At 40.3% G+C, this 18,315-nt stretch overlaps 1 protein-coding gene across 2 annotated transcripts in view; it reads right to left on the bottom strand.

The window, feature by feature from the left end:
• Positions 1–1,186: 1,186 nt before the first annotated feature.
• Positions 1,187–18,315, bottom strand: part of DIP2B (disco interacting protein 2 homolog B) — a 130,929-nt gene continuing 113,800 nt past the window's right edge. For both annotated transcript variants that reach the window (XM_039513858.1, XM_039513859.1), the window contains exons 27-38: positions 17,430–17,551; positions 16,242–16,353; positions 15,152–15,261; positions 14,285–14,415; positions 13,540–13,708; positions 12,435–12,605; positions 11,280–11,341; positions 11,080–11,137; positions 10,253–10,327; positions 9,374–9,551; positions 8,272–8,395; positions 1,187–7,262 (exon numbers count right to left, since the gene is read on the bottom strand). In XM_039513858.1, coding sequence (XP_039369792.1) covers positions 7,010–7,262; positions 8,272–8,395; positions 9,374–9,551; positions 10,253–10,327; positions 11,080–11,137; positions 11,280–11,341; positions 12,435–12,605; positions 13,540–13,708; positions 14,285–14,415; positions 15,152–15,261; positions 16,242–16,353; positions 17,430–17,551 — 1,565 coding nt within the window. In that variant the 3' untranslated portion in view covers positions 1,187–7,009. The remainder of the gene's footprint in view (positions 7,263–8,271; positions 8,396–9,373; positions 9,552–10,252; positions 10,328–11,079; positions 11,138–11,279; positions 11,342–12,434; positions 12,606–13,539; positions 13,709–14,284; positions 14,416–15,151; positions 15,262–16,241; positions 16,354–17,429; positions 17,552–18,315) is intronic.

Here is an 18,315-nt window from a genome sequence, read left to right as displayed (position 1 = left end):
ATTTAACGTAATGTAGTTACAACTGTGAATCTAAATTTCTGAAGATATCCTAGTAATGATATATGGGGAGGCTGAAAAAAAAACAGACAGTTAATGCTAGACTCTTTCTCCAACACCATTTTGATATGATATTGGAAGCAGCAGCTTGCTTTACTGCAAGCCATCTTGGCAAACTGTGCTACTGCAGGCTCATTTTAGTATACACAGGAGACAAATGCCACAGAGTAATAATCATTATAGTGCTGGTCATGGGCAAGATTCATGGCACTTCTGGTATTGGACAGGCTATACAATATCAAAAATTAGGTTCCATTGCTTGTGTAATAAAACAAATATTGGCTGGAGGTTTCACCTTGTACTGGGAAAACTATTGCCCATTAATTTTAAACAGTGCCTCTAATGCACAATAGTTAATTACTGGCCACTTTTTCAACTCCTGAATTTTTCCCATAATAAAATTAAAGCATAAAATATAGGATAATATTTTATATGCAGTTTTACACTTTTGTTATCCCTCAGTTTTGATTTGCTTAAACAACTATAATAATTCCAAGATACTGCCTGACTTTTCCAGGCAATAGATTCTCTCTCTCACACACAGCCCAAAAAACAATGAACATTCTTGGGAGGGTTTACACCACTTGTTCATAAGAAAACAGTTTGATTTAAAAAAAAGAAAAAGAAAAATATGTAATATTGCAAATAGAAAAATGCTTTGTTAATATGTCCTCAGTATTTTTTTTTTAATTCCTTTTGAAACTACGGTTCAAACTCTAAATTCTCAAGAATCTGTTCAGTCAAGGACAACTCTTGAGCTGTACTGTGTAAAGTATTGCCGGAGGAATAAGTACTAATGTTACAATATATTGCTATAATACCTCACCAGCATATAACCATATCTTGATAGTACTGTTGTAACCAATACTGAAAGTGTCCTCAAATCACTCAACAAACTTAGGTAACTGAAAGCTAAGCCCACTTCTTGAAAGGCATGATGAAAGGAATTAGAAAATAATGAGTAACATAATTAATAAAGTACTGACCATTGCAGTCATGCTGGATACCTGTATGATTCTGGACTGTCTAGTCAGATTAATTATCCTTTTATATTTACACAGTTCCCTCACACAACCAAGATTGAATAAATCATTGTGTGTCCTAGAAATAGGAGAAAATTACAAAAATACATCTTAAATTGTTTATTTTATTTTGATTTTATATCAAGCTAAACTGTGTGAAAAAGACTTTCTGGAAAGGGAGTGTTGTTAATATAAAAAAGGACTGTCATTTAGGGTTTTTGGAAAAGCCTGTTTGGATACATTTACACACACATTCTATACACACAGTAGAGCTGGATAATAAAAATTATAATCTCGCTTTAACAAAGTATTTATTTACATCTACAGATACTTGAAGTAGATAAGATTTCCTTCAACACAATCTCTCTTGTTCATTTTTGACAGCAGAGATTATTCAGTGTTGAATCTCAGATGATGCCAAATGTCCCCTCTCATCTCTCTGTGGAAAACCATATGTAGCTGTTCTATCATGGCAGCTGGCCAGAGAAAAAGTTTAAGGGTGGGGAATATTAACAGTGTTGTTTTTTTTCCCTCCTAGGTTTTAAAATTAATACCACAAAATAGTCTACATTCTTCCCAACTTTACTGTTCTTTTTCTCCTGTATATGTCAATGGTTGTTTTCAATTATATCTTACAGTATATTGAAGAAGAGATAAATGGCATAAAAATGTTCCCCAACAATAAATAAATGGAGCCAACAGGTATAATCCAAGGTCAAGAAAAAGACACTTAATACGCCTGACAATGAAAACTGTGTTCAAATAATACAAATAATGTCCATATCAACAGTACAGAGTTTAAACTAAGTCAAAGATAATATACCTTAGTTAAAAAAGGAGTTTATATTTCAAAAGTCCACATTTCCTAAAATCATGGACAAAATCTTGTGGAACATGATAGTGAGCACAAACAGTGCTGTGCATGTAGTGAAAGCACCCTTACAAATTTGTAATTATGCTAAAAGTCACACCACAAATTGCATTGTTTTAAACCAGATTGCAGGAAGGCTGAGCTTTCACAAATGTATTCACAAAGTGAAATGAAACTGTATATTCGCTGTTTGAACAGGCTGGTTTCTAATTGGCTGAAGCACCAAACATGTTCAAGGGCAATCAGAATTTGGCTTTTCAGTTAAGGTACAGTAAATTGTGCTCCACTGGTATATATTTTCTAGATAAACAATTTAGCATAATAATAAACTTGAACACAGGATAAGTGATTCCTGATTTGAAATTGTTTCACTTCAAAATTCATTTATTATGGATATGAAAACTTCATGTCAGGAGAAAGTAGCCTTAGTAAACCACTTAATGGATGGATCCTGTAACTTGCTGAGTGCCCAAAACTCAGTGATTTCAGTGGGATTTGCAAGGTGCTCAGCATTTTGCTGAATTGGACCTTTAGTTATACAAGTTAAATATTTGAATGAGATTTTCCAAAGCACTCAGCATTGGCCTAACTCTGCTTCCACTGAAGTGTAATGCTGAACACATTTTAAAATCCCACATGAAAGCTTTAATTTTTTTCTTAATATAAACAATAAGGTAAAATATGTTGAGATTGAACAACAATTTTTTATAACCTACTTATCAGAAATTTCAATCTAATATGTCTCATTCTAAACAAAAGCCAAGTGATGGTCTATTTTCAATAATTTAAGAACAAATCACTGTTCAAAGTAAAATATTAGAAATAAGTGTGTAATGTTTTGATTGCACTTTAGTCCTCCCTCACCCAATGGATCTCAACTATAATCTGATCTGAAATGATACAGGGGCCCAGTACTTTAGGTCTGCACACCTTTGATTTGATGGAAGTTGAGAAAGCTCAGTTCCTCACAGGTTCAGGTTGCTAGCACCGTGCAATACAGCAGGTTTTGCATATATCAGTGAATGCAAGCAATTTAATGCATTTGAAAAATGCTTTCATCCTCCCAAATTCACCAGAACAAGTAACAACCAATGTTCACTTCCTCAAGGAAAAAGTTTAGAGAGACAGCAGATGAAGAACTAAGAAAGCAATCAGGCATCAATATTTATTAACACAAGACAAAGGAAACACAATCAATGCGTTAATGGAACACTGTCCAGCCAGATGTTAAATTTAAAAATGTATATCTACTCTAATGTCAAATAAATAAAAAACCTTTATACATAATTACATAATGTTGTAGTCTGAATTTGACAATGGTAAATATGTTGACAGTAATTAAAGAAAAATTACATTTAGGCTAAAAATGTAATCTTGTTTTTACAATTTTATCTCCAGGACAGTTAGTATGACCCAACTTAATTACACAGTTATCAGAGGTGCAGTGCAAGTGTTAACAGACTTAGACTGAAGTACTGCAATTTTATGCCACAAATACTTTTGCTAGGGCAGTAATCATACAACAGTAAGGTGTATAAACTTTTTTTAGTTCAGGAGTAACGGTTCTCAGGGTACATTGCAGGTCTCAACTCAAGATTCATTGCATGGACACTAATTGGATGTTTATTTGCTTCTGCAACTGGATGAACTGCAAAAAGCCAAACTGGAGTAGAGAGCTGAACATGAGTAGGTTTGCCCCTTTGTACTCATTGCTGGATTCTAAAGGGTACCATACATGATGGGGGGTAGGGGGGAGGCAAATCCAGCTCTGAACAGGAATAGCTAATGTCAAAGCCTTTGGTGGCCAGCCAGGTTCCTTAAGCTAAATGTCAAGAGTCATTCACTTACGGGAATTCTTCCCTATTACAATGAGAAAATATTTTAGGGTGAATTGGTTACATCTCAAGACTCTCCCAAAATGAATCAAATGAGTTGTTAATCAGTTTGGAAGAGCATCACTGTGCTCCCAAACTCAAGGAGGCATCAGCGGCTAATACTTAGTACTGTATAACTAGTTATTTACAGGGACATTGTAATGATTAGATTATATCCCCATCTATAGATTTGCCAACTGAGGCAGTGAAATGACTTGCCCAAGGCAACCCAGCAAGTCAGCAGCAAAACTGTTATTAGAATCCAGGACTTTCTGACGCCCAGCCCCATGTTCATTCTGCTAACACACACTTCTTCCTATTTTGCTGAACACGCTCAGAAGCATCCAATAATTTAAAAGTTGGCCACTTCTATACACTACTTATCAGGAAACAAGACTTGGGCACTTAGGGGACAAAAAGACCATAGATTACAATCTGAATCCATGAGTCCCTAATCACAGAAATGTATGGATCAGAATACAGTTAATTAGAATCACACTACACTAGACATTTAAAAACGTAATTATTCAGCTTCTAGAAATCCAAGCCGAGGAGAAAAATTACTGAGCTTTTCAGTATTAAAGAGAGAACTTCAGCCTTCTAGATTGAAAATTCCAAAATGCCACTCTAAAAAGTCACTCTGAACTGCACGTATTAGCAATCCTTGATTAAATTCATATCACAAGACATTTGTGAATTTTTATTAATGCAAAATTACATAAGTGGAGAAACCCAATCAAAGAAGTTTCTAGATTTGTGCTATGGTTCTCTCTCAATGGACAAGGATTTAAAATTGACAAAACAATGCATCTAAAAAGTTAAGTAAACTAGGATATGAAAAAAGCCTTTCAAAACTGTCATCTTAAAAGTCAGGAGAACAAAGTGAAGCTGCATTGCAAATCATTCTTGCCATTCAAGGAAAGTGTGTAATAAAAAGGGGAGAGTCTCTCAAGGAGGTCAAGGCTGGTCATAGGCAATTTATATGCTGTTACCCAGCTGATCTACACTGGCATTTAATTTTTTATCAGCAATGACTACACAGTTGTCCATTTCCTCATTTTTGCAGAGGATCTGTTAAAACCACATTCATATGGAAGCTTTGTACACTTTATAACTACCTAGCAGCATGACTGTGGAAATACTGTTGTTTTAAAATATCCACGAGGGTCTTATTTCAAAAATCTAGGAATTTAATAACAACTCTTTAGAAAAGTAAATATTTAAGCTGCTTGTTTGTAAGGAATTCTCTCCCTGTGTTAGACCTGCCATAGTAAATGAAGATATATCCTTCCACCTCTATGACAAGCAAATTAACCCTAAATATTTTGAGAATATATTCAGAGCTTTATATCTGAATTTTAACACTCCAGCCCTCAATGAAGAACTCTTATAAAGCATTCATAAGGAGGGGGATTTCAAGTACAGAACCATGACTTGTTTACAGATGGCTGTCAGAGCAGCACTTAATATAGCTGTTATAGATTTGGATTTATACAAGTTTACATTATAAACCTTTATAAAAATTACCTAAACACACTGTATACTTGTTACAGGGGTAAATAATACATATTAAAATATTTTAAGCATGTATTTACATAACAGACCACAAAATGGCCCAAAAAAGCTGTTACAATTTCTGCTATCCGGTCTTCTATGCTTCCAAAGTTTTGTTTTCTTCATCACATAAGAGAAAAAAAACCCACAAGAAATCCAACTAAAGGTTAGATGAAAGAAAGATAGTTGATTCTGAAACCTTGTCTCGCCCTCAGCCCACTGTGCCAGAGGATTACAATAATTTCCAAATGGTTGGTCGTCTTGCACACTTTAAGGCTTCTGCTTTTCAGCATTTATAAAGGCCGCAAACTGACCAACTATTTTGGGATGCTGTAATCTTGACTTTTTTTGAAAATATTTCACTATTCATGCATTAGAACAACATTATCCTTGCTTTCTGTTGCCACTTAGTCCCTCATTATAAAAAAATCACATCGCTGATTTCAGCCAACTCCCTTCCAGAATTATCAAATTCTTTCTGGTGAATGCCTCAGGGAAATTCAGGGTATTTTCCATATAAAGCCCTTGTACACATTGCATTTGCTGCTATAACTGTGGGCACACTGTGGAATAAATTAAGGATGGAGCCACAATCCCAGCAATGAATTTAATTATTTTTGTCAATCTGTGCCATAATCTTAGCTTTTGTTTTTTTTTAAACACAAAGCTCCATAATGAGGAGAAGCCGAGGCTGTCACACAAGTGTACAAATTTCAGTTAAGCATTCTGGAGATGCAGTACAGTTTCTATCAAATTTTTATTTTATTTTTAATGTTTCAAAAGCTTAAATACTTCAGCCTCATTTAGAAAGATGTGATTTAAAAACATAGGCTTCTACATACTATGACATTCTGGCCAGCAATAAAAGACTACATACATACTGAATTAAGAAAACTTTTGTAAGATTTGCATTTCTCACATTAGTTGCCTAACCAAGTGTAATTTATGTTAAGGACTTCAAAAATTACAGTCCTCTACTTCCGATGTCATCATTACTTAAGCCAATTTTCTGTCTAAGTGAATTATGTATATTAATATTTACATTTTAAAAATATAGGCAAAATCCATTTTAAATTAAAGAAATATCTATACGAGTAAGTAATTCTTACTTTCAGGGGGTTATTGGATTTGGTCATGGCACAATTTTAAATAAGCAGTGAGATCCCATGGAACGAATAGCTACAGTACAGTTGCAAAGTACATTATATACTGGGGAACTGCAGGACTGATTACTCTTTTCTTAATAGTTTATCTTAAGTAAATAAACCCTCCCCTTATAGAATCATAAAACAGTATTAGATAAAAATACAAATATGTACAACAGATGAAAAAAGTAACACTACTGTAAAGGCCTTAGGAATTTTGTAACTCACACACTTGTCAACTTTGCATTGTCTATAAAGCTAATGTTCAGTAAACTGTTACAAACATTTTCCATTGTCTACCATATTTCCATTTGACCCTCAGTTGTTCATGTGATCATAATCCCACAGGATGAAATGAAGGGAATACGGTAGCGATCACAAACTTTACATCAAGTATTAGTACTTTTCACCAGCTTCATTTCTATAGTCACCATTGGTCATTTTAGTGGTACTACAAAGTTTGTGAACATTATCCCCTCTACCCCATTACATGTTATACGCCACATAGATGGGATCTAATTGATCAGCCAAGAAACTGTCACGGAGATGCATCCGTTGTTTTTCTCCTCTGGAATTGATGGGAATAACTCCTGGATCCACCACCACCACAACTCCCACAATTAGGTAATGTTCTTCCAGAACCACATTGGTAACTAGAGGGACTAAATCCAGGGCTTCCTGTTCACAGCCGCACAGCTCCACAACTACCACCAGCAAGTTGGTCCATGTGAACACAGCACTGAAATTTAATAAAAATATATATTTAATGCATACATTTTGTATAAACATGAAGTTACAAATCTTATTCCCCCTTCCTGTATCTCCTCTTTTGTTCAGGTCCCCAGATATCAAGGTGATGTACAAACAGTACACATACCAGAACTTTCCCTGTTGTTACATGACTTTTAGGTATCCAGTTTGTGGAAGGCAGATCTAGTATAATGCATATATAATGTAGCATATGTTTGAACTCTTCACACTTATCTGTGAGCAGGCTACACACCCAGTATCTTAGCAAGGAATGGTGGTAGTACGCTGGGAGGAGTGAGAGGGAAAGCATTGAGGAGCTGCATAAAGTTACACTTCTGATTTTGAACAGGATTCCCAGCCACAGTCCTTTCTACATTTGGGAACAACTGCTCCCATTTTCCTCTGCACAAGTCCTGGATTATTCTATTGTTCACACAGCATAAGGCTCCAGGACAGTTTTTTCTTCATTCAGGCATATTAAGTGATTGTATTGGCTTTAAGATTTCTGAATTCTCTTCCCATTTGAAGCCATCCATCTGAGGATGCAGTTGTCCTTCAAATAAATGAGTGGGAGCAAAAGAACAGAGGAAACTCTCCTCAAAGGCCACTGCAAATTTCAAACACTTTATTAACAAGCAGATCAGGATGCTACTTAGTCTGACTTATTGGCGAAATGTTGCTCTCAGTTCAGCAGGTATAAACAGAAGAAGAGTAAATTCTTCCTTACACACTAACACAGAAGAGATCAGAGTCTGTACTTTGTCACCTTCAGCTAAGGCTCTTGACAGAACATTAAGCCTCAACAATGAGGTCTCAACTCAATATTATCCTCAATAACCTGCCTATGGTTACACAGCAAGTCTATGGCGGACCTACGAATAGAACCCATCTGACTCCTTGCCTGGGGCTTTTACCACTTGATCCTGCTTTTTTGTACAACCATCTTCTATATTGCCGGGTAAATGGGGAAACGTGCATTCCCTAGTGTTCTAGTTTACCATTCAGCAATGCTCCTGTGTGTCCGAGATACTGAAGTCTCTATGTCAATTGGATGATAACGGAGTCCTCTCAGCTCCAAAGTTTCATCCAGTGCTCCTACGACATACAGTGCATCATGGCGATCTGGAGTTGGGGGATGAAAAATTGCACACACACATTTTAAAATGGCGGATGGAAAAAGATAAGTGGTGCGGTGAGTAAAGTATTACAAATTGTGATCTTGTATTCCCTAGTGGTCAATCAAGTGGTAGAATTACAATAGCATTGACAAATGCCAGGATTAAACTAGAAACTTTTGTTAGCATAATAATGTTGGTTAGGGGTGTGATTCTTTAAATATTTTTATACCAGCAGAAAGCCCTAGTATAGACACCATTATACTAGCAAAAATGTCCTTATGATGGTACAAGCAGCGTCTTCACTAGGGGAGTTATCACTGTAGCTGTACCAGCAAACCCTTTGTAATGCAGACAAGGCCAAAGAGTTTGCCCTCTTCCTTCCCACCAGCATAACATGCTCCAGAGAGTTGAAGTTATAAGGGGAAAATAACCTGGAATAAAAGGGATAGAAAAAACTGCTACAGTCACAGACAAGACTCGTATCTGAAATCACGTCCTTTGCTACAGCAGTGTCAGGGAATGATTCACCTATCCACACCCGAGAAACAGATCATGAGAAATCATCCATGATGTTAAATGCCAGGGTAGGTGTATGCCTTTCCTGAGGCTGATGGGGGAGAGTAGTCCTCAAAACTCTCTACATTGGCACCTGTTCTCTAAGCAGGGGTACAATTAACTGAGGCCTGAAGAAAGCTCAGTTCATCCCTACTGGCCAGTGAAGAGTCAGACACAGAACACACGTGGGAAAATAAGGCATGGGTTTTTAGGACATGGATGTTCCAGCCTGGATGGATGACGTTGCAAAGTGCCAGATACTTGATGATTGGAGACCTGGTGCTAGAGAAGAAATTAAAATCAATAGCAGCAGCTTTAAGTGAGCGAGCAGGGGAGGCCTGGAGCAGATTCACATTAACAGCAGAAACCATGGAAAATTCTCCATCTTTGCTAAAAAGAAGGAGAAAGGCACCCATTTTTATCTTACCTCCACTGGCAGCTGTGAGCTCCGTCCGGCGAACAAAGCCAAGGTATCCAGTTCTAGCCCAAAGTGTCTGAGCGGCATCACCAAAGCTCAGACGAGTGTTGAAATGATCAGCTTGAAGGGATTCATTATCATAGATGGTATAGTAACCACTGGCCGTGTGGGGACTGTTCACCCAAATCTATAGAGAAGATAATACGGTTCTGAGACCTATACACCATTGAAATGGAGCCTTCTTCAAGCAAAAGGATTAAATGCATTGTACTTCACAAAGAAATCGTTGAGGGACTGAATTGTAAAAGGAAGTTCTCTTTATTGAAGATTTAGTTGGCACAGTAACTATTTGGCAGCTTAGCTCTGGGTGCCCAAAGAGCAGCCCAAGGGCCAAACACATCCTGCAGAGTTTTAAAATGCACTTTCCAGCTGCCCTCCTCCTGTAAGAGGAAGAGGATGGATAAACTACAGGTTTTTATTGCTTGTGAATTCAAACAGTTTCTATTTATCTATCAAGACAGGTCTAACTACAATCAAATAATCAGAACAGCATGCAAGCTCAATTGCAAATTTGACGGTTTCTTTAGAATCCAACTGTCAATTACAGTAATCCAGGTGCAGTATTCCACAGATAAATGAAATTTGCAATGGAGTGAACCTTCATTTCTAAAATTCTCTCTCTAGTTTTGACATTAAACTTAATGCTCACACACAAGCTCTAGGCACCCCAACAGTACTTAGATTTCTAAATACCCAGCAGCATTAACCCTTATGTATAAATAAACTCTGCCAACCAGCAGCCTTAAAATAATCACATGGAGATAACATAGCTCAGCCAGCAGACAAAAACAGAGAAACTCCCAAAACAGCAATTAAACCAGCAGCTACCTCTCCAAGGTGAGAATCTCCAACAGGTCCCTTGGTCTCAGGATTGACTATAATCACTTTGACTCCAGGCAAAATCTAAAGGACACAACAAGTAAAGTGGGTAAATCAGTTCTGGACTTCTGCCTGTAAGTGTCCAAACTACAAAAGCAGTTAGTTCACCTCTTGATTTTTGTGAGCATGGGTTTCACCTTCTGTGGAATGTGTGTATACCTGTATGTGCACATCTACGCAGTATATTCAGAACTGACTAATGTTACAGCAAGAATGCATTAATGACTCCCAAGGTCCAAGCAAGTGAGGGATTCTGGGGCTGTAAATTCAGGACATCAGGGGTTAACTCCTATATGTTTTTTGAGAGTTTGCATCATGAAGTCTGCCCAGACCACTTGGAAAAACTGTTTCTATTGCTGTTACTTTATTTAAGCAAAGGACTAACAGCCACTGCACATCCCAGTGCATGCTGCCATCCAGGATACAGCAGACTGCTTACAGAACTCTGATAAAGTGAAAACATTTACTGTAAAATAGAATCAACCCCTCCTGCCCTCACCCTCAAATTGTTCTAGTGCATTGCAACATGGAAACTGCAATTAAAGTTACAGCAAAGCCTGCTATTAGAGTGAAAAGAAGACTTCAACGTATGTGGGTTTCTCTGCACCAGGGAGTTAGTTCAATGATCATCCTTCTCATGCCATACTGCATAACTGTCTTAATACAGATGCCTCCCTGAACTACAAGTTCACATATAAAATGTTTCTGAAGGACACAAACACACTTGGTCACATGCTCTGTGTGCCAAGCCATTAGGGAAGTGGATGTGAAATTACCTTCCCAGATTCCGAAAGCAGCAGGCTCTGTGGAGCTCCCCTCTCTACCAAACGCACTCTGAAGGGGAAAAACATTATTATGAAAAGCAAGAACTTCATTTACCATCTACCAAGAAGGAATCTCATGGCCAACACAGTATTCTCCAGGAGGTTATGTAGAGGATGAATAATAAATAAAGTGCAATGTAAATACACTGTACCTGTCATGTCTTAAGGATTTCAGATCTACGTACACTGTGGTAGGGTCAGGCCCAGAGGTTCCCTACAGATTAACATTAAAGAACATGTTAATATTTTCTGTTTCTAATTATATGGCCATGAATGGTAATTAAAGAGTAAAAACCATACAGAAGAGCACATAGTTATATGAATAAAACCCCCCAAAACAATCAACCACCCCCACTCCCGCCCCACACACAGAGCATTACTTTTTGGACACTGACTCCCTGGTAATGGTCCGAGCTGGGCTGTTTGTTTAGTACAAATGCGGGGTGTGTGTCTGGGCTCCTGGAGAAGTGCCCTCACTTCTCACCCACCCACGCTAGTCTCTCCATCTCCTGCTCAAAGAACGTCACACTCTGGCCCTTCCTTTTAGGGTTTGTTTCTCTTTATTCTGATTTCTAGTAACTCTTCAAAGAAAAGAAATCAGAAAATACCAAACTGTTTCAAGTCTCACTTTTTAAACGCTCAAACAACAATGACAAGGCTGGGGCTCAAAGCCATTGCATTGATAAAGACAAGCTAATCCATGCCCCTGCCAAGGCAGGAGCTCTCAAATATTTCCTTATGCCTCATACAGATGCCAGAATTCATCTTCACATTTCCCACCCCGGCAGCTGCACCGGAGGGAGCGCTAGCATAGACAGGCCACCAGCTGATACATCTGTTCTGAATGCTCCAACCATCGCTCTTACCCGTGGAATGGCAATGCTGGGAAACTGGAAAAAAATGCTGGAATAGATACAACCTTACAGTTGGCCACACCTTGAGAGTAGGCCACACCTTGAGAGAAATTATCCCATGGCACCACCCCTTCCATTCATGACTAACATCCCTGTGGCAACTGCAGTTATTTCTTACATAGAAATGCAGAAGTTTGGAAGTATATCAAGAGTTTTTAGATTCTTTAATGCAATCTGGCAGCTGGAAACAAGGAGGAACTGCCTGCATTGTGTGCCTTGCTGCTCTCCACAGAGCACCAGTGAGTGCTTCTCAGACCAGAGTTTGAGCTAAGTTAACAACTTAGCAGTATGTGTTGGTTATGAAGAGTTTGCCAATTCAGAGCGTGACAGAATCTGGAAACCTGGTGCCACTGACAACATAATGGTCATCCACATTAAATACCCCTTTGATACCTGTAAACAGATAGCTACGTTGACTCTTGACCCAAAGGTGGTGCTCACAGCACGGGATGACAGGCCAATGTCTTTGAAAAGTTTGGAGAAGGACTGGGTGAGAGAAATTCGTGGCCGCTCTTCTGCAACCACCACACAGGTCCGGACACATGACAGATTAATGCCTCTTGCCTGTACAAACATGGTGCAGATACAGATAAATGCAAACAATTGCTGCTCTGCCTCTGACAAACAAAGCAGAGTCCCACAGAAGACTGTTTGCCCCCTCCTCCACACCTAATCAGCAGGAGACGACAGGTCCACAAGTAATGGATACCTCCCATTACGCCACTCATGATATATGTACCTTATTGTGTCCCTGTTGGCAGGCTATCAAATGTGACTCTGATCAGGCAGCCCGAAAAGCATAAATGGAATAACAACATTTTCAATTATGCTTCCTATCCAGCTATAAGGAATGCAGTTCTCTGCATTTCTGTAGTACCTCATCCCTGAGTTTAACTAAACCTCACCACACCCCTGCTGGGTAGTTTAGGATTATCACTCCCATTTTACAGATGAGGAAATGGAGGCATAAGTGTGTGAAGTGACTTGCTGAAGGTCACTCTGAGGCTACAGCAGAGGTGGGCACAGACCCCTCAGTTATGTACTCTAATCACTGGAAGACATCACTGCTGCCCCATAATTAAAGAAAAATGGACAGCACTACCTATGTGATTGTGGATATCATGCAAAGTATAAAATTTCAGAACATTTTGTACTGTCAGTGGTGCAAAATTCAGTGGTAACTTTGTAGATGGAGCACAAAGCCAGTTTTAGGAAAACAGATGCAAGTAGTAATCATAAACCTTGAGCATATTTATTTTTTCCTCCTGCTCTTCCAGAGAGTCATGCTGCTGCTTAATGGCTTGGCCAGCAGATATGCTGTATCCTCAGCTGGCTTAGAGCCCTGCAGCAGGCTGATGGTATATAGCTGACTATTCATGCAGCATGATGCTGCTGCTACTGCCTCCGCCTTCTAAGGTTTGCTCATCTCCATTTGCTTTAGCACAAGACTGGGTACCAACTTTTAAAGTCAGTGTAAGATACTGACAAAGGTTCTTACCTTTAACACTTCGACCTGATTTCCAAGTCCCTTTGTGCACAACTCCATGACTGAATAGGAACAGAAAGTGTCCCTTATTTTGTACTGACTGACAGTGGAAAGCCAGAGGAAAAGATTGGATTCCAACTCCATAGGAGGAATTAAGATGGACTGGTGACCAGAATACACGCTGCCATGGAAGATTAGAGAGAGAAAGATTTTATTATAGAAGCTGGTTAGCATTAAGTTTGTTTTTGTTATTTTTGATCACCGACACACAGTGATGTTAGGACCAAACGTAGGTAATGGGATTCCATGTCTGGGACAATCTGATGACAACACTAGTGCCCATCTCCTTTACAATGTGCAGCAACATTGTATTAGTAATAACAACGTCTTGTAACTGAGAAGTGGTGCACACACTTCCCATTGCCAATGTGAAAGAGAAACGCAGGCCCCCAAAATACATTCCGTCGTAATATGTAACCAACAAAGAAAATGGGAGAAACTTTCTAGAGCTAATCTCTTGCAGTGCATCTACATGTTAAGAGAAAAACAGCCACACCTGGATAGATCTTAAAACCAGAAGGGAAGGGGGTCATGTAATTGAGCATCCAGAGCCAGATCCTGAGCTGGTATAAACTGGAATCATTCCACTGAAGACAATGTAGCTGTGTCAATTTATACCAGTTGAACATATAGCCCTACTTTTCCTATTTTAAAACCAATCAATATCTTACCCTTTTGTTTTCATCCCAACTCATACCTGCAAAGGCACCAGAGTGTAAAGCCAAGTCCGCAGTAGGGATCAAGACAAATGGCAATCTGCCGAGAGGAATAGAGCTCACACTGGAGCTTTATTGCCCTGCAAAGAGCATTCACTGCTGAGTGGGACATCTGTAACAAAAGACAGAGAGGGAGAGATACAGTGTTGAAATCCAAGAACTTAGGAACAGGATTTCTCTGAGTCAGCTGGGTACAGTGAAATATGGGCTTGGTTTCCTTACAAAGCTACTCCACAAATTAACTACCCTTATCACACGTGGTGAGTGCAAAACATTGTGGAATCTTCCACACAAAACTCTGTTTATCTTAGATCATTAAAGCATGTTATAAAAGGAGCAGCAGCTTCAGTTTCTCACTGTACACCTCCCACAGCATCTGAGCCTAGCCAGCACCCCACACCAGAGCCTAAGGGCTCAGTTTTTACTCCTGTTTCTTTCACACCCTCTTCTCTGTTGCCAACTGCCAGAGCTACTCTCTGCTTTCAGTGGAGGCCAGTGAATGCTGTTCCAATAGTTCACTGTTAGCTGAGACTGCAGAGCGATACCATCATCATTCCCTGTTCACCTAAATATGCAATCCTCCATCAGCCTAGGCACCTGAAATCCTGAGGTTGCTTCTGGCCTCAGTCTTCCTGCATGGCAGCCCAATGCAGAGCTGCTTTACCAGTCTGAAGCCAGATTGTATTTTTTGGATCTGCCAATATGTAGCTTTAATCTCCCAGTTTATTAACTGGGACGAGTGATTTTTAAATTAAATCACAAGAGCCACTTTAAAAAACAAACAAAAAAAAAGATTCACCCAAAAAAAGGTTATATGAGACCTTCCTTCTCAGCAGGTATTACTGTACCTTCACTCCTGTAAGCATGCCTGTCGTGGACACACTAAAATCTAGGTATGCCAACATCTCTGGTGTGGGTGGTTTATAGATCTGAGGTAGCCGCTTTCTGGGCAAGTCATCTGTGTGGGTAAGAAACAAAGTCTTATGATTCTGTTGTTTCTGAATTGGAATTCTCAGGAATGATGGAACTTTCAATGACTAGGATGAGATGAATGCAGGAGAAGAGCAAGCCTTCTCGATAATTAGCTGTGGAATTACCTTCCACAAGAGAGTGACCAACATGTCTCACTGCTTTCAGGAGGAAGTGCAAGGGCCATCTCTATGTCAAAGCTTTCCCATTAAAAAAATCTATCTGCTCTTGGAAAGGAGGAGAAAAGAGAATCTAGCTGTGTGTGGGAACCCTATTCATTTGGACTGTAAGGTGCTCTGATACCACTCTGAGGAGTAAAGGGTGGGGAGCTTCAATCGATGTTGCGAGGCACTGAATCAAATATGTAAATGCTATCAAGATATTACATGTCATGTCTTCTGAAACTGCCAGTCAGTGTTAACTATGACATGGATACCTGTCCTGAAGCCACTAACATCAACTGGACTTTAAATTTTACCCCCATGCTATAATTCTACATGTGGCTCAGCTCTGCACAAGGAACAATTAGAGTTTCCAGGGTCAACCATGGGTTAGATTACAAGGCAATCCCAGCCTTGTCTCTAAACACTCTTTGTTCAAATTATTTCAAGAACATTCAACAATTTTTAGTCTGAAAGGGTCTAGAAAGTCTTGAGACGCCCTCTCTGTTCCATCTGGAGTTGTATCCTTCCCACAAACTGCTTTCCTCATTCACAAATGTCACATCTCATAATAGGGGACTGTCAGCACAGCTCTCCCCCCCCCGCCCTTTTAAATTGTATGTGTAAAAGTGTAAAGCTGGGTGCTGCTGAACCACAGTCTCTGAGATGCTTTTTCTGAGCAGTGAAGCCCCCAGAGAAGCCAGTCAGATAGTGTCTGTATTGGCAATGCCAGAACCCCTTACAGAGTCAGAATCCCTACATGCAGCTTTGAAAATCTTGGAAATACTTGGCAAAGAGAAGTTCTCACCTGTGTCAATGATGGTTGGCCAGGTTTTCACATCCACAGCAGCAGCTGCCTCTCTGGATTTCAGTAGTCTCATTAAGGTCTGAGTTGTGAGAATGCAGGCAGCTTTGCTGACCTAAAAATATAACCAACCAATGATTACTAGAATGTGAAAGAGAAACACGTGGCCTTTCAAGCCCCATAACTAGTGGAGGTTGTGGGTATGCTTGTGCAATGCACTTTCACCACCTGTGGGCCAGCCTCCCATATAGTCTCTCACTAACGTCCTTTGCTATTCCAATCCACACCACCCTGCTCAGCCAAGACCTCAAATTCATACTAAAATGCAACGTGGCAAGATCTCTGGAAAGGCTGAGTAGGGATGTTATAATGTCAGGTGGGAATCTGACGGTAGCTCTCCCTCCGTATCTACAGAGTCAGCCTAGGCCAGTTACTGTAATTAGTAGGTAATTGGTAGACTGGCACTTGCCCAGTAGTCACTTTAAGATACAGTGTTGCAATAAGTAAGTGTTATTTACTCCTTCTCATAATACAAGAACTAGGGGTCACCAAATGAAATTAATAGGCAGCAGGTTTAAAAACAAACAAAAGGAAGTATTTCTTCACACAACGCACAGTCAACCTATGGTACTCCTTGCCAGAGGATGTTGTGAAGGCCAAGACTATAACAGAGTTCAAAAAAGAACTAGATAAGTTCATGGCCAGAAGGGGCTGGGATGGTGTCGTAGCCTCTGTTTGCCAGAAGCTGGGAATGGGCAACAGGGAATGGATCACTTGATGATTCCCTGTTCTGTTCATTCCCTCTGAAGCACCTGGCATTGGCCACTGTCGGAAGACAGAATACTGGGCTAGATGGACCTTTGGTCTGATCCAGTATGGCCATTCTTATGAATTATTAGGTGGTAACAAGCCTGTGGGTCACATAAGTTAGCCTACTCCTGTTACCATGTATTTTGCAGCAACTTGTGTCACCCCTGTAACAGCCAGAGGCAGCAGTTATACTGAATTCTCATTTATTAAAAAAAAGTCATACAGCTAGAACAGTTCATTCTGACGCGAGAGGGTGTTCTAATATACCTGCAGCCATGAAAGATAGCTTGAGAGATTGCATTCTTACTACTCTCCAGATCCAAACACCAGAATAATGGTGCCCCATGCTGGGCCCATAGGTTGCAGCTTCCCATTACTCACATCTACGATCATTCGCACAGTGGGCAGAGTTGCAGTGAGGTTCTGAGCATGAGGTGGTCGAACGGTCACAGGAATGCAGCCAGCATACAAACAGCCATGGAATGCAGCAATGAGTTCAATGCCTGCAAGAACACAAGAGGCTATCACACAAGTGCTGACTGATGTCCTCGGGACACTAACCTCTACTCCAGTGGTTCCCAAACTGTGGGGTACGCCCACTAGCGGGGCACAGAGGAATTTTTTTGGGGTGTGTGTGGGGGGGGGGTGTTGCGCGTACGGTGACCAGATAGCAAGTATGGAAAATCGGGATGGGGGTGGGGGGTAATAGGTGCCTGTATAAGAAAAATCCCCCAAAATCGGGACTGTCCCTATAAAAATCGGGACATTTGTTCACCCTAGGTGCATGGCAGAGCCTGGGTCAGCCCCCACAGGTGAGGGCTGAGGACCGGGCTCCACCCTGCTTGTTGATGGTAAAACATGGCCATGGTGTTGTCCGTCAGAACTGCTACACACTTACCTTGTAGTCGGGCCTGAAAGGTCTGGCATGCTAGTCGCACAGCCCTCAGCTCCTTGATATTGATATGGAGGGTGAGCTCGTCCTGCGACCACAGGCCCTGCGTTTGGAGGTCTCCCAAATGCGCAAACCATCTCAGAGCTGACACGTCTATTACCAGTGACAAGGAAGGCTGAGGGCTGCTGAAGGGGACTCCTTCACACACTGCCGGGGGTCGAGCCACCATTGAAGGGACTCAAGCACCTGCCCTGGCACCATGACCACTGAATCCAGGCTGTCGCGTCCCAGGCGATAGGCCGAAGCGAGCCACATAAGTGCAGGCTGCCATGTGGCCGAGGAGACTCAGGCATCCCCTGGCAGTGGTGGTCAGGT

Source organism: Mauremys reevesii, linkage group 25 (assembly GCF_016161935.1).
Source record: "Mauremys reevesii isolate NIE-2019 linkage group 25, ASM1616193v1, whole genome shotgun sequence".
NCBI lineage: Eukaryota > Metazoa > Chordata > Testudines > Geoemydidae > Mauremys > Mauremys reevesii.
Note: the sequence above shows the minus strand (reverse complement) of the source record. Positions and strands in the feature narration are given on the sequence as shown.